We start from the raw sequence: 14,519 nt of genomic DNA, 5'->3' as shown, positions 1-14,519 counted from the left end.
CTGAACAACACACACTAGGGCCTGTCAGTGGGGGTGGCACGAGGGAAAGCATCAGGAAAAATAGCTAACGCATGCTGGGCTTAATACTTAGGTGATGGGTTAATAGGGACAGCAAACCACCATGGCACATGTTTACCTATGTAACAAACCTGCACACCCTGCACATGCACCCTGGAACTAAAATAAAATAAAAATTTTTCCTGGCAGCACTTCTATTAGACTTTCTCTGGTTCTGAGAGTAGAACAAAACACTTAACCTACCAATCACAGGAAGAATGGATACAATTTAGTTTCCAAATGTGATAAATGGATAAACCTGTCTGGACTCACAAGAACTCTGCTAAGGTGCTGAAATCCAATAATGATCACCCATATTCCCGCCAACTGCATTCCTGGTATTGTCACAAGACAGCATCATATAAGCAATACAGAAAATATGTGCTAGAGTACATAAAGTAAATCAGAAGAAGGAGAGAGCATTAAGATAGAAAAGATCTGAGTTGGACTTTGAAGAACTGCTAAGATTGGGATAGGCAGTGAGGATAAGGAGACACTGCAGGCAAGACATTACAGGCAAGGAGTGGAGGGATACCTTGAGCAAAGACATGCAAGGCATGTTTGAGGGCAAAGAATAGACCTTTGGCCAAAGGAGAAATGTATTATAGAACAATGGTAGTGAATTATGTTTGGAAGGGGTAGATTGGAGTTAATTTAAATACAAAGTTCCAGAAACGGTCAAGTTGCAAATATTTCTATGAAGAGACTCATTTCAATATCATCTATATTATTTCTATCCATTAGCAATGCAGTTTTTAGGGGATGTAATTTGAAACTACAGAACACTAGAGAGCTCTTGGTGACCTTTAGAGGGGACATTTTGAGATCCAAACATTCTTAGATAAAATTATCATTTAGTCATGACTTGAAGCCATTCCAAAGAACATGTGTGAGTAGAATATTGAGAGAGTAGCACCTAAAGAGGGAAGATTTCTTAGGCACTGATTGTACAAATTACATATGAATAATTCCATGAGGAAAAAAAGGTTTAAGAACAGCTAATAACTTCCAAAGTTTCTTTTTATTTATTTTTCCATAAAGACTTGCTTTGATGCCAGACACAAAATGTCCACAATAGAAAATCTGACCACAGTATCTAAACAGTTGCTTATCAGCCCTTGGAACTGCCAAAAAAGCTATTAAACTGGTGTTTTCCATGGTGATGGTCTCCACCACCCTGTTAGGAGCCATGACATTGTTCTGTCCTTGTTGGGCAGAGAAGGTGGTGATGCTGGTGGTGGGAGGGTGTAGGTTGAAGGTCTTGGGAGGGTGTTTGTAGAAGAGAAGGTCCGTTGATTTACTGATTAACTACATACACATCTGGGTCAAATTGTTCTCTATTTAGAAGCCTTTGTGATAACCACAGAATCAGAACATATAAAAAGCCAATCTAGGCTCTGCGGGACTGGTGCTGACTGCAACCATGACAAAGCTTATTCTCCTCACAGGTGGGTTTGTAATCAGAGATTGACCCTTCATCTTATCTAGTTTCTTTTTCTCTCACAGGCTCTGAAAATCATGAAGTGGTCTTCATACTACATCCCTATACTTTTCCATTCTTCTTTCATCATTTCAAATTTCAAATGAATCTTGTTATATACAAATCAGTCTGCCTCTTGTTCTCTTAACTTCAACTGACTCTGGTAACATTTCTGCTTTTGTTAATCCCATGGACCTGGTCCTAAAGGAAAAGCATACTTTCTCCTAGTGTTAGTCTTACTCTTTCATCTTTTGTTCAGCCATTCATTTTTCTTTACTCTTCTTCCTATGCCATCTCATTTTAATTGGAATAATGTTTATTTATTTGCTTGTGTCCTTGGACTAGCTTTTCCGGGGAAGAAAATCAGTAGGAACTGAGATAGAGTTATGCAAGTTGTCTTTGTTCTGCTGTTTTCAGAATTATTTCTCTATTTATTCCCCTATTATCCTACTGAGTTGATGATGTACCATAAACATGTTAGAAATTAAATTATTCAAAGAGGTTGATTCAGTAAGTTGTTTAGAGACAAGTCATACCAAGAATTTATTAGTTGCTCTAGAGCTGGGATTTGCAAACTGTTTAAGCTTCAGAACCTTTTCCAAATGAAACCTCAAGCTCAATTTATAAAACAATCAGAGTAGAAGAATTGCTTTCTAGAAGTCAGGGAAAGGTATCTGGAGTCTCACCCCATAGTTCCTAGCTCCTCTTTCCTCATATAAGGCCTCCTGAAAGTCATTCCAAAAAACCACTAAAGGCCAGAAGATACTGAATTCTCTGATTTAGCAGATGCCTTATCTGTTGGAAGGCTGTGTTCTATCACTCAGGTAGGGGAAGAACCAATGGATGTGTCATCATTGAGTACAGTGATCAGTTGGTGATTTCAGTAAGTACATCTTCCATAGATAGTAAACTTCAGACTCAGTATTCAGTAACATTTATTTGTGACAAGGAAGGTGTGAGACGAAAGTACCACGGTCATTTTTGATAAAGGTGGGGAAAGGTAGATCTACTGTTGTATTTACTGAAAAGCCTTTGGAATCACCACCAAATCTCACTGAGGCTGTAACAATTTATGGCAAATTGGAAGGCAATCAATCCTTCAGAATTAGATTCTACGGGGTACAGACAATCGGTTCAAAGTACATGCTTTTTCTTTCTATCCAGGTCTTGTCCTTGTACTGAATTTGCAGCTCGGTAAGTCATGGACTCCATGTTTTATCATTGAATGTATATATACGAGATAAACCATACTACGGAAAGAGAGCCGCTGTTTGCTTCACAGACAGATGGGTTTGATTTGGGAGTAATCTAGTGTTTTGGATTGGCTGTCACTGCTATCCTTTTCAGCATGACCATCTGAATTATAAACTGGTACTTACTGGGCTTCATAGGACTATGGGCATCTTTTCTTAGAAGGCTGCTAGCTAGGCTTATCCAAAATCCCAAAATGAGTCTGTGAAAGTTAAAAATAAACAACTCCAAGTTAGTGACCAGTTCTGAGTTAGAATCTTAGGATGCATTTGCAAGAGTGTTCATACTAACTACCTCCACACAGAGATCAGGCATCTGAGGCACAGGGAGGGAAACAGAGGCAGGGCCAAAACTCACCGCACACTTCAGTGGATCCTAAACCAGGCCATTGTCCCTCCTGCTGACTACACACAGGCTCTGCCTACCAGCTGACATGCTACTTCACCAACTGGGCCCAGTACCGGCCAGGCCTGGGGCGCTTCATGCCTGACGACATCGACCCCTGCCTCTGTACCCACCTGATCTACGCCTTTGCTGGGATGCAGAACAACGAGATCACCACCATCGAATGGAATGATGTGACTCTCTACCAAGCTTTCAATGGCCTGAAAAATAAGTAGGAGGAGGGAGATATTTAATTTGGTATCCCCTTTTTCAGTACTTCCCAAACATTAATGCTTCTTAAACTGTAGTTCAGATCCATGGATCTGAGATGGGGACCAAGACTCTGCATTTCATTTTTCTTTTATAATTGACAAAAATTGTATGTGTTTATTATGGACAATGTAATGTTTTGAAATATGTATACGGTGCGGAATGGCTCAATCGAACTATCAACATATGCATTTCCACAAATACTTAATGTTTTTTGTGGTGAGAACACTTAAAATGTACTGTTTGCAATTTTCAAAATACAATATATTGTTACTAACAATAGTAACCATGTTGTACAATAGACCTCTGCAACTTATTCCTCATTTGTAACTGAAATTTTGTATCCTTTGACCAACATGCCCCCCAACCCCCATCCCCACACCACCCCCAGCCTCTGCTAACCACCATTCTACTGTATACTTCTATGAGTTCAACTTCTTTTAGATTCCACTTATAAGTGAGATCATGTGGTATATGTCTTTCTGTGCCTGGTTTATCTCACTTAACATAATATCCTCCAGGTTTATCCATATTGCTGCAAATGGCAGGATTTCTGCCTCTTTTTTAAGGCTTAATAGTATTCATTGTATATAAAGACCACATTTTCTTTGTCCATTCATCCACTGAGGGGCACTTAGATTGATTCCACGTCTTAGCTACTGTGAATAGTGCTGCAATGAACATGGAAATTCAGATATCTCTTCAACACACTGATTTCATTTCCTTTGGATGTAAACCCAGTAGTGTAACTGCTGGATCATATGGTAGTTATTTCTTTGATTTTTTGAGGAACATCTATACTATTTTCCATAATGGGTATACTAATGTTCATTCCCACCAACAGTGGGCAAGAGTTCCTTTTTTTTCCATGTCTTTTCCAACACTTACCTTTCATCTTTTTGATAACAGCCATTCTAACCGGACTGAGTGGTATCTCATTTGATTTTGATATGTATTTCTCTGATGATTAGTGATGTTGAGCATTTTTTATACACTTGTTGACCATTGGTATGTCTTCTTTTGAGAAATGTCTTTTCAAGTCCTTGGCCCATTTTTTAATCAGGTTATTTGGTTTCTTACTACTGAGTTGTATAAATTTCCTATATATTTTTGATACTAACTCCTTACTTGACATATGGTTTCCAACTATTTTCTCCCATTCCATAGGTAGTCTCTTCACTCTGTTTCCTTTGTCATGCAAAAACTTTTTAGCTTGATGTAATCCCATTTGTCTATTTTTGCTTTTGTTGCTGCACTTTCCAGTCATATCCAAAAAATTCTTGCTGTAGCTCTTGGAGCTTTTTTTTAAGGTTTCCTTTCAGTAGTTTTACAATTTGAGGTCATAAATTTAGATCTTTAATCCATTCTGAGTTGACTTTGTTCAGTTTAGTCATATTTAAGAGAAGGAAAGCTACAGGTGATTGCTACTATCAGTAATGGCATTATCGTGAATACAGCTACTAGAATTTAAGTTACAATGACTAAGAGTAAATAAACTCCTTTACAGCAGTGTTTCTTGAAGTGTGGTCCATTGACTACTTGCCTCAAAATCATGTGAGGTACTTGAGTAAGTGTTAGTCCCTACTGCAATCCAACCGAATTGGAATCTCAGGGGAAGGGGTGATAAACCCAGATTTTTAATGTTGTCCTCATACAACCTTTGCACTTAATTATTATGTATGTTAATGTTTGGGGATCTCTATTCGAGAGAATGTGTATAATTTCAAGCCAATTAATTTATTTTAACATTACAGAGGCTAAAAATGTAATTAAGCTCAAGCAACATTTACCATTTTATCTGATAGAATAGAATATTATATTAGCTATTCATGCTTTTTAAACTTACACAATCAAAGATACTGCCAACACACAATATTTTTTAAAGCCCAGTTTCAAAATTTAGATTTCCCTAGGGAACCCTGAGTGCATTCATGACAGGAACAAAACAAAGAATTTTTATAAAGGAAGTTTTCAGTAGGGGAGGAAAATTGTTCTACAAAAGGCAAAACAAAAATATCTGACCAGATCCAATACTAAAGCAATGTATTTTAAATGGAGGGAGTCATGAATTTTGAAGTTTATCTGTTTCTATCCTTTGCTTTACAGGAACAGCCAGCTGAAAACTCTCCTGGCCATTGGAGGCTGGAACTTCGGGACTGCCCCGTAAGTCTTCTACGGAGAGCATGTTGTTCATTTGCTATGGAAAACAAGTTAGCCCCATGTGATCACTGTCCCTTTAGACTTCACAATCTAAGACAGGGTATTGAGGATGTACATAAACAAATATACGAATTAAATATATTGCTACACCAGAACCTCATTATTAAGTGGAACACAATTTATTTCATACATTTAATTTGGTGGACATTTGGGGGCCCTATCCACAGAGGTTTACTTACTGAGGTTCCCAAACAACCTCTTCTTAAAGTATTTCAAGAGTACAAACCCTGAGGAGAGTGTTATAATGCTTCCCTCTATTTATCTTCTGGTGGGGGGAGGAATGAGAAAATCACACAAATAAACAAGAGGACTTCTTGGAGGGTACATGTTTGGGGAAGGAACACAGTGTGCTGGGTTTGCCAGATATCCAAAGAAACAAGGGCAACTTGGGAGAAAGAGCAGAGATGGGGGGATAACAAAATAAAGGGAATGTTAAGATACCATGGCTGGGAAGAGTAATGATTACAAAGGAAGGAGAGGAGAAAACCAAGAACATGCTTTACTCTGGGCTATGGGTCCTGATGAAGGGCTCTCAGGCAGAAATTGAGAGCTTGATTTTACTCCAAGGTGTTGGGACCACCAAGATCTCACCCTGCCTTCTTTGGGTCTCCCTCAGTTTCACTGCCATGGTTTCTACTCCTGAGAACCGCCAGACTTTCATCACCTCAGTCATCAAATTCCTGCGCCAGTATGAGTTTGACGGGCTGGACTTTGACTGGGAGTACCCTGGCTCTCGTGGGAGCCCTCCTCAGGACAAGCATCTCTTCACTGTCCTGGTGCAGGTGGGGAAGGAAGTCCCAGTCTTTAGCCCAAAAAGATTCAAAGTCTTTCTTTCCGAGGAGAATTGGGTGGCTCTAGGGTAAAACAAAACTTGAATTTAAACTGATAGAATATTAGCATTGCAAAGAGTCTTATATATCGTGCGTTCATTAAACAAACATTTAATAGCAACAACAAAGCAACATGTGAGCTCTGTGCCAGGCACTGCTCTACATGTTGTTTTAAGAACCATAACTCATTTCATCTTCATATTTACTCTATGGCATACATACTATAAGTGTTATAATCTTTATTTTACAGATGAGGAAACTAAAGTAGAGAGGATTTAAGCAACTTGCCCAAGATCACACAACTAGTAGGAATCATAACTTCCTCTGCAGTTTGGCTACAGAGTCCATTGCTTCTAAGCATTACACTAGGCTGCCCGTTATTACTGAGTACATATTCTGTGGCAGACATTGTCAGGCTAAATGTAAGAATAAGACACTATCCTTGGCTTTGAAGAACTTCTTCTGAGGTGGAAGACTGAAAGAATATGAACAATGGCAGTGCATTGTGATAAATGCCATGTTAGAGGTCTGCAGAGTACAAAAGTAACAAGGAAAGAGGGTAACTAATTCTGCTCTGGGGCAGGATCAGAAAGTGTTTCCTAGAGAAAGGGATGCTTGGGCTCAGTCTTGAAAGAAACTGGTGTTAACCAATTAAGTGAGGATGGGAATGGCACAAATGATATACAGATAAGTGTGAGCAAGTGGGTGATAATGGCTGTGAAGTTGCATGAAGAACCAGATAATGTGAGAACTTTTATATTATGTTCAGGAATTTGCACTTTACCTTTGACGCAATGGGACTGTTTTGAAGAATTTTAAATAGTAGAGAGCTGGCTTTTACCATAGAGGATAAATTAGAAGGAGATGAGAAGGCATGGATAGAATTAGGAGGTTATTGCAGTAAATCAAGCAAGAAATGATCAGGGTCCCAACAAAGGCTCTAACACTGAGGGAAGAAGAGGATGTATATAAGAGATATCAAGAGGATAGAATCAATAAGATTTGGAGATCAACTGGAAATAGGAAATGGAGAGGACCTCCAATTTTCTGACTTTGAGGATGGGTTTGATTTTAATGCTATTAACTAAGATGGTAAATACAGGAAGAAGTGTAGATTTGAAAGAAGAAAAATTGACCTTGAACTTGATGAGTATGAGGTATCTGTAGAGCATCCTAACGGAGTGCCCAGTAGGCATCAGATAAATATCAATCTGGAGTTCAGGACAAAAAAGCTTGACTTGATATACTTGGTTTTTAGACTTACTGTCTCCCAAGACAGATTGTTTGCTATACCATTCTATGTAACAGATCGTCACCCAGCCTCTGAATAGTTTCAATGTTAAGTAATAGGTGAAAAGTCAATTTACTTACTTGTTGAATTGCCCTAATGATCATAAAGGAATATCTCTTTCTTGGCTGGAACATGCCTCTAGTCATAATTTATAACTTCTGGTCATTGTTTCTAGTTCTTCCTGCTGAAGCAACAGAGAATAAGACTGCACCTTTTGCAGTATATGGGCTTAATGTCTTAAGACAGCTGTAAATACCTTGCCTATAATTTCTTTTATTCCAGTTAAATATCTTAATTCCTTCAATCAATAATCACATGACAATTTTCAGAGCCAGCCTTCACTGGAACATACTCTGGCGCACCCTAATAGTGCAATTATAAGAACTAAACCCAGTACTCCAAATGAGATTACAGTCGCACAGATACAGGTGGATTAATCTCTAGTATTGAATGGGAACCTATCATCTAGCTGTTACCGCCTTCCTTATTGGCCAATACACCATTTTATTTGATGGGATGTCAGTCCTATAAAGTAGTTCATCTACTTTATGAAACAAATTTCTATGCTGCTGGATGTAGGGTATCACTGCAACTAGAGCTTCAAAGTATAGAGATACAATGGAGCCCTGATTGTCATCTGGGACCTGGGTTTTGGTCATGACCTACCTACTTACTCAGTGTGGGACTTTGGTGAAGTGTCCTAACTCTTATGCATATTAGATAGCCAGAAAATTCAATAATATTATCTATCCAGTCTACTTTACTTGGTTGTTGAGAGACTAAAGTAAAATAAAATATGTGAAAGCAATTTAAGAGAGAGAAGCATTATACAGACATATGTTTATTAGTATTATTTAAGGAGCTAAAATCATCATCATAGATGTCCTATTATGCCTTATTATTCTGTAGGAAATGCGTGAAGCTTTTGAGCAGGAGGCCAAGCAGATCAACAAGCCCAGGCTGATGGTCACTGCTGCAGTAGCTGCTGGCATCTCCAATATCCAGTCTGGCTATGAGATCCCCCAACTGTCACAGTGAGTGATGTGCCTTATCTTCAAACTCCTGGAGGTGTCACTCAGGCACACTAGACTTGTCCTTGGTCTGGCTTGCTATTCAGGGACCTTGTTTAGGAGACTTTAGAAGTGGTGTCCTGTGCCTGCATAGGTGTGGGAAATGACCATCAGAATGATTTTAAATCCTCTACCCCAACTCAGGTACCTGGACTACATCCATGTCATGACCTACGACCTCCATGGCTCCTGGGAGGGCTACACTGGAGAGAACAGCCCGCTCTACAAATACCCAACTGACACCGGCAGCAACGCCTACCTCAATGTGGTGAGTCCCTGTACAGATGCAAGAGCAGACCAGATATGATGATGAAAATCACATAGAGATTCAGGCACAAAAGGCATCATAAGTTTAGTGGTTTTCTCAAATGGGAAATTAGGCTGCCATAATTAATTAAATATTCTCATTTAATTTCACACAGAGACTGGGACAAAAAAGTAAACATAAATTCTGCAAGTGTCTCACTTAAACAACTGTCCTCAAGTTGATCGTATTTCATTAACTACAACTTCACCAAAATGTTTTGAAAAAAATACTAATCCATCTGGAATTAACAGCATAGAGTTTTACCTGTCAGAATAGGGGACTAATATAACTAAGTACTGGGTCCTCAGCTGGTTGGGCCCTGTAACTAACCCACTGACATTGCAGGATTATGTCATGAACTACTGGAAGGACAATGGAGCACCAGCTGAGAAGCTCATCGTTGGATTCCCTACCTATGGACACAACTTCATCCTGAGCAACCCCTCCAACACTGGAATTGGTGCCCCCACCTCTGGTGCTGGTCCTGCTGGGCCCTATACCAAGGAGTCTGGGATCTGGGCTTACTACGAGGTATGTAGATTGGACTGAAAACTGCTCTGTGAATTCCGTGCACTGTGCCTTAGGGCTAGAATCTGCTGAAATCTTGAATGTTCATTCTGTCTCCTACCTAAATGCTTTAAACACAGCTGCTTAAAGTGTTTAAATAGCATTCATTTACATAATCCAAATTAATAGCATTTAACAATGCATAATATCCCTTCACACAACAGACTACCTTTTAAATGTAATTTATATTAGCGCACAGGTAATAAAATAAATATACCTCTCATATTACTGTGGGTTCCCAAAATCATTTGACAAGCAACTTGATCCTCTTTACTACAAATAAAAACCTGTAACTAGAAATTGAGCAAAACCCCAACTGGAGACATGAAAGAAGAAAAATTTGAAACATGTTTTTCTTTAATGGGAGTAACATTTAAAAGATTTGAATCTCTTGACTTTTGAAAGATCTGTACCTTCCTGAAAAATGGAGCCACTCAGGAATGGGATGCCCCTCAGGAAGTGCCTTATGCCTATCAGGGCAATGTGTGGGTTGGCTATGACAACGTCAAGAGCTTCGATATTAAGGTAAGATCAGTCCCTTAAATGTGCTGAGGTCCCAGCCCTGAGTCCCAGGAAAGCAAGTGATTCCTGTTATCCTCTTTCTTTAAACAGGCTCAATGGCTTAAGCACAACAAATTTGGAGGCGCCATGGTCTGGGCCATTGATCTGGATGACTTCACTGGCACTTTCTGCAACCAGGGCAAGTTTCCCCTAATCTCCACCCTGAAGAAGGCCCTCGGCCTGCAGAGTGCAAGTAAGTGACTGAGGGGGAATGCCCAGGTGTATAAATACCCCTTCTCCAACTCAAAAAGCAACCCTGATGTCTTCCCACCTCCCCCTTGCCCAGGGATCCTCTTTCCACTTCACCTCACCGCTCTTGCCCAGATGAGAGACAGGTTTTACCCTTGAACGGCCATGTCAGGAACATTGTGCACTTATGGGAAGCCAGGCCTAACTGGGTGGGTGTTCTAAGTCTGCTAAGTCTTAAGGGTGTGGAAAAGCCTCAAGAAATTACACTAACATCAATATAAGTATCTGCTTCTCTATGAATCCCTTATTCAAAATCTTTGTCAGCCCACCTGGGGAGATTTAAGAAACCCTCACCAATGCTCACATATCTCTAATCAGTGATTCAGGGGATGTATCAATTCTCTAAATTTTTTCCAGATTTTTCCTAGAATTTATTTGTTCACCATTTATGCCCAGATTCTAGAAAAGTGTTTTGCATACATTTGGTGGTTAGTAAATTTTTTTTTGAATGATTTAGATGTTATAAGGAAAGAGCAACCTTTTTTTACAATTAAAAGCCAGGCTGGCTTGACACAATAGCTTTACTTATCTCCTGAATATGGAGCTACTTTCTCTTCTCAGTTGCAGGGATCCAGAGCCAACTGCACCCCACCTCCACACTTCCACTCCCACAGTTCTCTTCACCTCTAGGTGAAGCTTAGAGCCTCTCCCAAGCCCACTAGTCTGCTCTTACTGCTGTATGTTTCAGGTTGCACGGCTGCAGCTCAGCCCATTGAGCCAATAACTGCTGCTCCCAGTGGCAGCGGGAACGGGAGCCGGAGTAGCAGCTCTGGAGGCAGCTCAGGAGGCAGTGGATTCTGTGCTGGCAGAGCCAACGGCCTCTACCCCGTGGCAAATAACAGAAATGCCTTCTGGCACTGCGTGAATGGAGTCACGTACCAGCAGAACTGCCAGGCCGGGCTTGTCTTCGACACCAGCTGTGATTGCTGCAACTGGGCATAAACCTGACCTGGTCTATATTCCCTAGAGTTCCAGTCTCTTTTGCTTAGGACATGTTGCCCCTACCTAAAGTCTTGCAATAAAATCAGCAGTCAAAACATGACTGTCCTTGCTTTTAAGTGATTTGGGTGGAAACCTCTTCCAGATATGAAAATAGGGGCTATGCATGGGGGTGGAGTGGTGGCGTAGAGTGTGAGAGGAAGTGGTGGAGCTAACAGCGCCACAGTCTTCTATCTGCCTGTGTTCATCTGCATGAAGGTTGGAAGCTGTAAGGAGGAAATGTCTGAATGTTTGGTGCATGGGAGGGATGAGGATATGAAGAGGATAGGTCTGTTACCAGGCAATTTTCCTCAGGAAGGAGCTGAAGTGCTTCTGTAAGACTGGGGGACATAAGCAGTGCTGCCTGGCTTGCTCAAGTAGTGGAAGACTGGGACATCCTCTCCACTTCTACTGAAGTGGACTGGCAGCTTTGGGAAGATTTGTGCAGTAGACTCCATTTAGGGTTTCTGCCTAGCCCATGGGCCAGCCAGGCTCCCTTTCTCAGGAGATGACACCTACCATTGGAATCGTAGTGGTGGCCACCAGCTGCTGTGCTTGTATGCATACCCCCTCCCATGGCTTGGCTGATAGACTGGGATAGACATCAGGCTCAAGAGGGCCAATAAGATTATCACACCTCAGAATTTGCAGCTCGGAACAAGGAATTGCCTGTCATCACTCGTGTGGGTGGGTCTGCAATATGTAAGCTCAGGAGCTGTAGCAAGGGACTAGGGGGAAGGAAAAGTTGTCCTAGATGCAGAGCTGAGCTACAGACAAAAGCCAGGATGTGAGATGAGAGAGAACATTTACTGATAGATGGCTTTCTTCTTCTTCTTCTTCTTTTTTTTTTTTTTTTTGAGATGAAGTCTCGCTCTATCGGCAGGCTGCAGTGCAGTGGCATGATCTCGGCTCACTGCAACCTCCGCCTCCCGGGTTCAAGTGATTCTCCTGCCTCAGCCTTCCAAGTATCTGGGATTACAGGCACATGCCACCATGTCCAGCTAATTTTTGTATTTTTAGTAGAGACGAGGTTTCACCATGTTGGTCAGGCTGGTCTCAAACTCCTGACCTCAAGTGATCCACCCACCTTGGCCTCCCAAAGTGCTGGGATTATAGGCATGAGACACCACGCCTGGCCAGATAAATAGCTTTCTAGCTCTTGATTATAGTTCCTTCCTAAGGCCCAGATGCACTTTTGCCTATGGATTTTGTGAAATATCCCTATAATTACATAATAAATTCCTCTTTGCTGCTTAAGCTGACTAAAGTTTGCTTCTTTTACATGCAAATGAAAGAAACCTAAATAATGTAATGAGAATATAAGGGCTCATTTCTTTTTTCTGGCATTCTTACTATGTGTCAAACTGTTCTAAGTGTTTTACATGTATTTTCCTATTTAGTTTTCCTAGCAACTTTATGAGGTGGATAACGTTAACTCCAGGAAACTGAAGTAGAGATGAATTAATTAACCTGCCCCAAATCACACAGCTAGCTAGTTGCAGAGCCAGATACATAGCCAGGTGGACTGGCCCCAGAGCTCACAGTCTTATCTACTATGTTTTACTTGCCTCCCTTGACACACACCACATTGTTCTCATGGGAGATGACAGCACTGGTGGCAGTGATGAGGTGCACACCACTCTCTGGGCAACATCATTCATTCATAAACTCACACCATTTATTGATTATTATGTGTCAGGTGATATTCTAGGTACTGAAGACATAGTGGTAAATAAGACATACTCTACTCTCATGGGGATTATATTTTGCTAGTGGAAGTGTTAGATGATAAATAAGCAAATGAACAAATGAGAAAAATAAAACAGTGATAGAAAGTGACCAAAAGAGGAGACTACTTTATTTGGAGCAATCCCAGAAGGCTTCTCTGAGGAGGTCCTATACAAGACGGCCTTGACAGTCAAAAAGAGTTGTCTGTTTTGGGATCTGGGAAAAGTGTGTTTTGGGCAGAGGGACTAAGTACAAAGTCCTTGAGGTGGAAATGAACATGGAGTGTTAGATACAAGAAGCCCAGTATGGCCATGAGGTGGTGGGCACAGGGAAGAAATAGGCAGGGGTCAGATCATTCAAGGGCTTGAAACATGGTTAGAAGTTTGTATTTTATTGTAAGTGGCTGTGAAGCCATTGGAAAGTGATAATAGGGATGGGGTTGATGACAGGATCTAAATTCAACATTGATGAGATGAGGCTGGAATAGGATTAAAGAATATAGGAAAATGGCACTCATGGTGATGGTAGCCAATGGATTGACTGAGCACCTTTGTGATATGCCTTGAAGATTGAAGACAGAAGTGGGGGACTTGTGTCTTCAATGAACAGAGGAAGGCAAGAGACAGTAAAAGTGGGTATCACTAGTAATGTCGTTATATTTCTAGTCAAAGAATGATGAAATCTGGAGTAAAATAGAGCATAGAAATTTTGGTGGTGGCTTTTGAAAGGAGTTTCCTATTTAGGTCACTACTAAAGTAAATAGCACTGAGGGGAGACATGGGGATGTGGGGCTCTGGAGCTAATGAAAAAATGACATGACATCAGCTGTTGGCTTTGAGGAAGAGCGTCTTTGAACAACATAGTGTCCAGTGGCTAAATCAAAGTGGTTTTCAAAACTAGCACCTTTTTCAATGCCACTATTTTCCCACAAAGATGAATTCTACCACCATTTCTAGAACAGGAAAATTATTGCAGCCAAAAAAGTAGTGTCCCCTCCATTTTTCTTCCTATTTTTACATATTAATTGGTCATTCAAATGCATGTTTACTGTGCACCTACTATGTGCAAAAAGAGGGTGAGCATGAGCTAGCTCCCCTGACCACTCTGACCTCACCTCCAACAATTCTCACTCACTCCATTCCAACTATGTCATCTTCTTGCTGTTTCTCAAGTATTCCAGGCATGTGTTGCCTCAGGGCCTTCATACAAGCTAGAACACACTTTCCATAGATTTCCATTTGACTCTTTCCCTCACTTTCTTCAGGCTTTTCCTGGA

General features: G+C 40.7%; 1 protein-coding gene across 1 annotated transcript; it reads left to right on the top strand.

Moving 5' to 3' along the window:
• The first annotated feature begins 1,431 nt into the window (after positions 1-1,431).
• CHIA (chitinase acidic) lies at positions 1,432-11,576 on the top strand. The gene is made up of 11 exons (XM_054685601.2): positions 1,432-1,505; positions 2,702-2,731; positions 3,203-3,404; positions 5,549-5,605; positions 6,279-6,444; positions 8,693-8,817; positions 8,998-9,121; positions 9,506-9,691; positions 10,133-10,252; positions 10,340-10,481; positions 11,226-11,576. Exons 1-11 carry the CDS (start codon positions 1,481-1,483, stop codon positions 11,477-11,479), a joined length of 1,431 nt encoding a protein of 476 aa, XP_054541576.2. The 5' UTR covers positions 1,432-1,480; the 3' UTR covers positions 11,480-11,576.
• The last annotated feature ends 2,943 nt before the right edge of the window (positions 11,577-14,519 follow it).

The sequence above is a fragment of the Pan troglodytes genome, chromosome 1 (assembly GCF_028858775.2).
Source record: "Pan troglodytes isolate AG18354 chromosome 1, NHGRI_mPanTro3-v2.0_pri, whole genome shotgun sequence".
NCBI classification, from domain to species: domain Eukaryota; kingdom Metazoa; phylum Chordata; class Mammalia; order Primates; family Hominidae; genus Pan; species Pan troglodytes.
This window is presented reverse-complemented; position numbering and strand designations above follow the sequence as displayed.